The 8574-nt window shown below is 50.0% G+C and overlaps 1 protein-coding gene across 2 annotated transcripts; it reads right to left on the reverse strand.

The window, feature by feature from the left end:
- Nucleotides 1-246: 246 nt before the first annotated feature.
- On the reverse strand, nucleotides 247-8026 carry SP5 (Sp5 transcription factor). 2 transcript variants are annotated; one of them, XM_068948641.1, is made up of 3 exons: nucleotides 6525-8026; nucleotides 5157-6208; nucleotides 247-5057 (listed from the first exon to the last, which is right to left on the reverse strand). In XM_068948641.1, exons 1-3 carry the CDS (start codon nucleotides 6573-6575, stop codon nucleotides 4928-4930), a joined length of 1233 nt encoding a protein of 410 aa, XP_068804742.1. In that variant the 5' UTR covers nucleotides 6576-8026; the 3' UTR covers nucleotides 247-4927. The 2 variants fall into 2 exon arrangements, with proteins under 2 accessions (XP_068804742.1, XP_068804743.1); XM_068948642.1 differs by having other exon boundaries at nucleotides 4694-5030; nucleotides 5141-6208.
- Nucleotides 8027-8574: the final 548 nt, after the last annotated feature.

The raw sequence follows: 8574 nt of genomic DNA on the forward strand, positions 1-8574 counted from the left end.
AAAGATACCTGCTAGGATATCCTTTTAGAGGAAAGTCTTGCTTTGAAGTTCATTATCTCAAAGTCTTAGGGAGCCTGCGTGATAAATATTTTTTAAAAGTTTGGCGGGAAAATCTAATAGATGCTTTGAGTTGACTTCATCTTGTGCCAGAGTAGCAGACCCCACATCTTTACCAGAGAATTCACAAGAACTTCATAAAAAGTATAAAATTGTTGTACAAACAAACAAACAAACAAGGTTCTACAGTGAAATGTAAGATTTTTTGACAATAAACTCGGTATTATTACTTTTGTTTCTCACCATTCACTCAGAAGTACAGGGATAAGATGACAAGACCTGTGAAGTATAACAAGACTCATTTAAAGCAGTCTGGGTACTGTGCAGCGACTTGCACAGAGCGATCCTTTTACCCTTTTATGAAATGAGTGGTGTGCAAAAAAACCTTGAAATATCACCGCATAATAGCAAATGTATCTTTTATCTGATAAAATAGCATCAAGACGTCAGTATTTTATATTCCCTTTTCTTCAGTATTCCAGACTAACCTCCGATATAACTGAGAATTTACAATTTGAAATAGTTAAGTTCTAATGACTTTAAAATTTAATGCAGCCTCTCAAAATCTGCAAATACTTTTAGGTTAAATATTTCTTTCAACAAATAGCAGCTCTAATTCAATCTCATGGAAAGAAGAATCACACAGCAACAGCTTTAGGATGGATATGTCACTTAAAATGACATGCACGCTGACACGCAGTATATCTGGTTCAGCTGAAATACACAAAGGCCTCATAGCAATACTGACCAAACAGTAATGTACAATAGGGAATAAAGGAAGTTGAAAAAAAGTGGCATGTGGATAACAAAACAAGAGCGCTCCTAAAGCAGGATCCATCCAAAACAATGTGGAAAAATGGTTTAAGATAGTTTAGAACACAGGCCCATGCAAAATTTCCCATTTCTTAATAAAGTGAATTTTTCAGTATTGCAACTAGTAGACCAAGATATACTATTTCAGCTAGAGCCAGCAGTTTTATGACATTATCAAAAAATTTAGATTAAAAAAAAAAGGACCTTTCTTTAAACAGAACCTTATGGAAGAGGCATCTTTAGTTTATCTTCTGACGCATCTAGAAAGGAAACTTTCGGCAGCTAAATTTCTGTTATCATAGTCATTTCTGTAAGAGTAGTTGAGCAGTTATGAAATACAAGTTTATACTTAAGTTAGATTACTGCACTGAGTATCTGGCCAGTGAGGACTACAAGCTGAATCCTGCAACCCTCTCTCATGAAAGTCTTGCTCAAGCCAATATGAACACTTTGATATGATGAAGACCCAAATTAGGGTTACGTGATTTGGACCTTAAAAGTAATTTGAAGAAAAACATGTGTGATTGTTTTAAAATATTCTCCTCTTACAAGTTTGCTCAAGTCTGAAAGTCACTTTTTAACACAGAAAATACACCAAACCTCAGGCTTTTAAACCATATCATGACCGTTTTGTAAAAATTAATTAGAATTAACTATGAGATGAATTAGCTTATATGATTTATCTATTACACCAATGACACTTAAGATTTAAAATTCAGAACTGAGCTGACCTTGAACAGCATATGTACTCAAAATGTATAATTAAAAAGAATATTAATCATTTAATTTTATAAAATGAACAGCTGTTCTAGTTGATTGGAAACAGCTAAAAGTGTAAAATGTATTCTGTGAATGCAAAATTAAGAGTTAATTTTATTAGAGTGTAATTTGCCAACTAGAAATAAATTCTTGAAATGTAAGCAATATATTTTTGTAACGCTGTACCCATACATCAGAAAGGTCACATGTATATATAAATGCCATATTACTATAAAAGTTTCATGCTTTCAGCTGAAAAGCTATCATATGATTTAGCTATTTAGAGATGAATCTGAAACAGCTATGATGGATATGCCCTCTTCTTCCAACAAGCTATTTAAAAACTTCAGAGAGCAGTAATATTTCTTTTTCTATATATTCTAAACTGTTACTTTTGCTAACCTTGTATTCCTAATTTTCTGCTTTTTTCTTTTTTTGTGGGATTTTGGCTGGGGAGCACGCTATTCTCACAGTTTAAGATTTCCATTAGCACTTGACATCATCATGGGTTTTCAGTTAAATGCCTCTCTTTCCCTCCTCTCTCTTTATATGCAATATAAATTGTATATATTTTAAACCTGTGCACTTGCATGCTTTAAAAGTAGATATTATACGTGATGTATCAGCTACAGCGTACTTTGCTTTGTTTTGTTTTTTAAATCAGAACCCCCTGCCTTTGACATGGTGCTGGCACTGCCTGGGCTACGTTCTTCTGCTTAAATCCTGAAGTGTCATCCTGCAAGTGATTAAGTCAGCGGTAAAACTTCCAGTATTTCAGTACAAGTTCTGTCGTGAGGAACGAACAAGAACACAAAATAGTCTGGCTAGACGAGACAATATAAAGGGCTGAGTAAATTCAGTTTGTCATCTAACTGAAGAAGCCGCCTTCTGTAATGGTCTGCCTTAGCAATCATTATGTCTACAATCATAAAGCTATTCTACACTAGTTTTAGCTGCTCTAACAGGACAAAGTCATTTTAACAAGCGTCACGAACAGGTCTGTTCTCCAGTTCCTACTCAGACTACATGCGTGCCAAAAAACAGCCAACGTATTGCTTCACCTTCTGTTAATACTTCATCTTGATCTTGGCACTTAGTTAGCAGTGAAAGGCCATTATCCTGTGGCAACATTGAAGTCCATTATTCTAACTTCTAAGTGGATCTTTCGAATCATAGGATACTGTCATTTCACCTCCACTGCCATCAACAAAAGCACTTTCCATAACTGTCCAGTACAGTAGGTCTGAACTGTACATAGAACTGAAAGACTATTTAGCGCAATAAATTATTTTTTAAAGCAGTCTTGAATTCAAAGACGCTTTTCTACATATTGTCGGCCAGTCGTTCATCTTGTTACATGCTTAATTTAACTTAATTGCAAAGAAGGGAAGGGGAAGCAGGTTCCACTGTGTACTACAAAACATTTTAAAACCCAGAAACATTATGTTATTCCCACTGATATACTTAAATGTCAGTATCAAAGACGTCTTGAGACAAGGTCACGTCTCATTTGAGGGAGGACTTCTGGATAGGGTCCATCTGTTATTTCCTCCACTGTCGCCACTCATTCTGTAACGCTAAAGGTATTTTCTACTTATATTCTTCAACAACACGCTTCTGGTTTTTGGCGAAAGAGTTCTAATCAATCAAACCAAAGGTATTTCTCATAAAGCATTCTGTAATATAATAGGTTATAGAAGATTCTTTAATAGTAGAGGAGATAACTGCTTGGTTATTAATTTGATAAGCTGAACCTAATAATATGGTGTCAGAAATTAATTCAGGATCATAAACATTAAAATTGTTCAATAGCTGTACCATGCTAACTGTACATTAACCGCTCATTATTTTAGACGCTGAGGTTCTGGTGGCATTGTTGCATCTCGTTATTTCTAGACAGAATATATTCCTTCCAGGAACACACACACACAAATACATCAGTTTTACATATTCTATCATTATAAACATTTATACAGCTGCTACTTTTCTAGATTCAGAAGGTTACGGCAAAGAGTAGCTCTGTAACTACGGTTGTGCCAAAGCTTGTGTGGCGACCCCCACCAGAGGAACCCACGTGAGGCTGGCTGGTTCCAAATCACTTTGAGTGAAAGTTTCAGACAGCATTTTTTGTTTGATTGTCTCATGATATAACCAGTGAAAAAAGCTGACTTGATAAAAATATAAAGAACCAATAACATATTCTCTCTGTTAACAAGTAAAATTCAGCAAATGATTAATCACGTTCCTCATATGTTTGGCTTACACATTTTTCTGTTTAAAAAAAGGGGGGGGGGGAATTGTAAATACAGCCATTATCTTCAATTAAGTTTCCCAAAAGTAATATATGACTAAATTCATCCTTACATGATGTCCCATCAGGACCCTAAAAGCTGTTAACAGTCTACTGAATGTTTTTAAACGGTTTTGTGCCAAATATCTTCATATATGCAGGAGAACGCCCACCATTTTTGCATGCTGTAAGGGAAGGATAACAAGCTTTTTATCTTATCTCTAAAACTCTGTGAGGGCTACTGAAAAAAAAAAATCAACACACATAAAGTGTGTTTTGGTTGAACTATGCCACAGACAACATCAGGCAGCAAGAGGCTAGCAGTAGCAGGCCCCCGTATCATGCTGCCTTGGATTTCTTTTCAGAAGGGCTCCCAACTTCCACTACTGCCAACCTTTACTCCAATTTCGAGCCGAGTTTGTAGCGCTTCAGCTCTAAAACCATTACCGGTATGTGCCTCATGCGTTCCTCTCCTACGCTTAGGGCTTCACGTGCGGCACAGGCAAACGAATAAAATTATTCTAGGCCAACACCCGTCCAAAAGAGCTAACGATTTTTAAAGATGTTTACCAAGCGCAGCTCCCACGCGGCTCCCCCGGGTCAGCGGGCGCTGGGCCCCGCTTAGGCGCGGGCTACGGCCGCGGCCAGCCCGCCCCGCGCCTCAGCGCCCAACGGCTGCGCCTCAGCGCCCAACGGCCGCGGGCGGGAAATGGCGGGAAGGCGCCGCGCGCGCCGCTCCCGCCGCGCGCTGGATAAGCGGGAAAAGCGGCTGTGCTGCCGGGGCCGTTTTGTTAAAGCCTTCGGGAAGAAGAAAAGATCAAATGAAACCGACTCAGTGGGGCCTTCCCAACATGACCCCCGTGTTAACGTATTTATTTTCACGCTGCAGTTGCGGGTCGCTTTACAGAAACATCTCATGCTGGAGCCCCCGCACGGAGCCAAGGGCGGCGGGAGGGGGGGAACCACTTGTATTCAAACAAAACTATTAAATAAGCTGTACACAAAAGTTCAGTCTTTTTCCCCTGAAAGTAGCGAGGACCAGGTCCCCGGGCTGGCCCGACCGTCGCTGCCGGCCCCAGCCCAGGGCGCCCGCGCGCCCCGACCGCCGGCCCTGAGGGGGCCCCGGCCCCGGCGCGACCTGCCGCCGCCCCCCCTCCCCCCGGCGGCGGAGCCCCCCCGCGCGGCGGCGGCAGAGCCGGGGCCGGCCGGGGCCGGGGCCGCCGCGGGCGGCGGTCACGGGTCGCGCCCGTCCTCCCGCTTGACGCCGTCCGCCGCCGCCTTGAGCTTCTTGTTCTGGTGGGTCTTGACGTGCTTGGCGAGGTGGTCGCTGCGCATGAAGCGCTTGCCGCACTCGGGGCACACGAAGCGCTTCTCGCCCGTGTGAGTCCGCAGGTGCCGCTGCAGCTCGTCGGAGCGGGTGAAGCTCTTGCCGCAGAAGAGCCAGTTGCAGACGAAGGGCCGCTCGCCCGTGTGCCAGCGCAGGTGCGCCTTCAGGTGCGACGTCTTGCCGTACACCTTGCCGCAGCCGGGGATGTGGCAGACGTGCTGCTTCTTCTTGCCCGGCTCCGCCTCCGGGGCGCTGCCCGCCGCCGACTGGCAGTTGGGGCAGCGGCAGCGGCGGCACCTCCTGGCCGTGGCCGCCAGGGGAGACTTGGTCTGCAGCAGGGCGGCGATCTGCGTCTGGTACTGGGCGAAGTCCGAGTGGCCCAGCACCAGGCCGCGCTGCAGGGCGGCGGCGGCGGCCGGGAAGCGGTGTCCGCAGCCGCCGGGGCCGCCGGCCTGCTGGATGCTCCACCAGGGGATGTCGTCGGGCGGCGGGTTGGGCGAGAGCTGGCGGCAGGGCTGCGCCGGCGGCAGCAGGTTGGAGTAGCCGGGCGGCAGGGCGGCCTGGGCGGCGTAGGGCACGTAGGCGGGGGGGCAGCTGGGCGGCAGCGCCGCCATGGAGGAGGGCAGCACCTTGACGGGCGAGAACTCGTAGGGGTAGGAGGGGTCGGCGGGGGGGGTGAGCGGCAGCTCGTGCGCCCCCCCGAAGGAGGGCTGCAGGTGGCTCTTCTGCGGGGTCAGCCCCAGGCTGGGGTGCGGCGGCGGCAGCGCCCCCGGGGAGTGCGCCGGCATCTCGCTGCTCCACGGGTGGAAAATCCTGGAGGGGGATCCCAGCGCCGGGTCGTAGGAGACCTGCAGGAAATCCGCGGGGGCTGCGCCCGGCTGTCCGATCCGACTGCAGGTGGCGGCCAGAAGAGCCAGGGGCGAGTGCTTGGCCAAGTCTGGCGAGGCGCTGGGGGTGCGGTCCTGCGCGGGAGGCAGCGCCGACAGCGCGTTACTCACCCCGCCCGCCGGCGGCCGCGGAAACTTCCCGCCGCGCCGCGCCCTGCCCGGGGGTCCCGCCGCCCCCCGAAAACTTTCCGCCGCCGGAGCCGCCAGCCCCGGGCCGCCCGGCGCCGCTGCCCGCCCCCGGCCCCGGGGTGCACCCCCGGCCGGGCGCTCCGCGGGAAGTTGCGGGTCCCAGGAGCTTGCTCGAGCTCTGCCTGGCCCCAGCGCCCGCCCCGGGGGCAGCCCGCCTTTTGGCGGGGGCGGGAAGGAGGGGTGTCCCCGGCGCGGTACTGACCTGGAGGAAAGCCTGCAGGGAGTCGTTGCGGAGCACGGCCACGGCGGCCATGGCTACTGCTGCCGGGGCGAGGGGACGGCGCCGGGGCAGCGCCGCGGCATGGAGGCGCCGAGGGGCAGGCGAGGAGCTGCCCGGTCTCCTCCTGCCTCCCGCGCTCCCCGTCCCTCTGATCGCTGCCTGCAGCACCCCCCGCGCGGCGCGATCTCCGCGGACTGTCTGGCTGCACCCGGATCACCTCCAAGAATTTGATAAGGACTTTGCTGGGCCGCCAGCCAGTCAGAGGGAAGATTTATGGCTTTGAAGTTTGCCGCTACCCAATCATCAAAGAATAGCGGCTCTTTCAGAAGCGAAAGCAAATCCTTTGAATCCACAAAGCTCCTATGGTGTGTTTGTTGGTCTGGATAAAAGAACTGATTATTAGGGGGGATGGGAAGGGAGGAGATAAAGGCGGGACAATTAATGAAGTAATCACTATGTGGGAAATGTATATACACAAATAATTGGATTTTCTTGATCAAAGGACCCCTTACCGCCTGGAGACCCTCGCATTGGATGTGCAAGATACTGGATCTCCCCCCCCTTCTTTCTTTCCTTTTTTTTTTTTTTTTTTTTTTTTTTTGCAATTAAGGACTTGTGGCAGAGCCCTGAAGTGGCTATGTGTCTTTGTTATCGCCCCAGAAATCTGCCTCCGGATTCCGCTGGTCGTGTTTGATGACTCAAAGCACTATTAGGAACACAGCGAGTTCACCTGATCGGGGCTGGTAGATCCCAGTTGTAAAACTTCCCTAGAGTAATAGTTGGCGGTTCCTCCCTCCCCCTCCCTGCCTCCCTCCTCCTCCCTTCCCCCGAGGCTGAGGAGAATGCCCTCGATGTGACTTCGCAAACAACCGCGCGTTTTTCCCCCGGTAGCTGGATTTGGTTTCATTTTGCTCGCTCTGCGCTAACCCGGCGTTGGCCGGCGGGGCCAAGGCGGCAGCGCCAAGCGGCGCTCGGAGAAAAGACGGCGCGGTGCAACCGGCGTGGCCAGCTCCGCCAAAGCAGCCGGCCGGCCGCCCAAGGCACGGCACGGGAAAGTTTCCTCCCCTCTAGTGCGAGCCGGAGCTACAAACCGTAATTTCTTTAAATGAGGACAGGAGTCTCTCTTGATAGTGTTTTTCGAGGCTGGATGTATTTATGCAGCAGGCGGACTCCTTTCCACGGCTCTCGTCAGCCTGTTTGAACTGCGCCAGGGTGGCAAAACTTGTTGAGGAGGGGGGTCTCCCCGGGAACCTGGAAACTATTACTCGGGGCTCGGCCGTCACCCGCTCCCTGACCTCCTGTGAGGAAACCAAACTTAGCACTGAGGGCTCTGCTCCCTCACCTTTCGGGGTATAAATACATATACGTGTCTATGTATGTATAAAATAATCTAACCTGCTTTTCTTCCGACCGCGTGCAAGAATATTTCTCCCCCGTACCCACCACCAGGCGCATCTGGGTCACAGCTTAACGCCACCGCCTGCTGCTGCGGCCGGTGTTTGCAGAGCTGGGGGGACCGCGGGCAGGCGGGCTCCGCGCCCCCCCCCCGGCTCCGCTCAGCACCCGCCCGCGGCGCCCTGCAGACGCGCGCCTCTCCGCGCCCCTGCCCCATCTGCTTCCAGGCCACCCCAAACATGTCAGCCGGCTGCTCTGGACACGTACCAAATGCGGACGCGCAGTTATATCGGGGGGGGGGGGGGGAAATCCCCTTCCGGGCAGATACGGGCTGGCTCTGGCTCTCCGGAGCTGTTTGCCCAGGTAACTCGATCCTCCCAGCAGTCGTCGGGTTCAATTGTATTCACACCGCCACTGAAGTCTTTCTAAACGCCAGCACACAGAGATCTTTATCTGGCTTTCCTGTGGAAACAATCACTGTCCTCTCAAAGACTTCCAAGAGTTGCAGGGCTTGAATTAGATCGGTGTCTTTGAAGGGATTAAAGTGCCAAGTCCTCTCCCACGGCTCCACACTGAGTCCTGGGGAGCAGTAACAGCTCGACCCCGTGTAACACTGATCCCGTACGCAGGAGCCACT

The sequence above is a fragment of the Struthio camelus genome, chromosome 6 (genome assembly GCF_040807025.1).
Source record: "Struthio camelus isolate bStrCam1 chromosome 6, bStrCam1.hap1, whole genome shotgun sequence".
Lineage (NCBI taxonomy): Eukaryota > Metazoa > Chordata > Aves > Struthioniformes > Struthionidae > Struthio > Struthio camelus.

Bases quoted from the DNA above. Each gene is read 5' to 3' on its own strand.
- SP5 (XM_068948641.1), bottom strand. From the start codon at position 6,575: ATGGCCGCCGTGGCCGTGCTCCGCAACGACTCCCTGCAGGCTTTCCTC. The intron at 6,209-6,524 runs GTCAGTACCGCG...CCTCCCGCGCAG, and splicing joins CCCTGCAGGCTTTCCTCCAG to GACCGCACCCCCAGCGCCTC. The intron at 5,058-5,156 runs GTGACCGCCGCC...GGGCGGCGGCAG, and splicing joins CGGGAGGACGGGCGCGACCC to GTCGCGCCGGGGCCGGGGCC.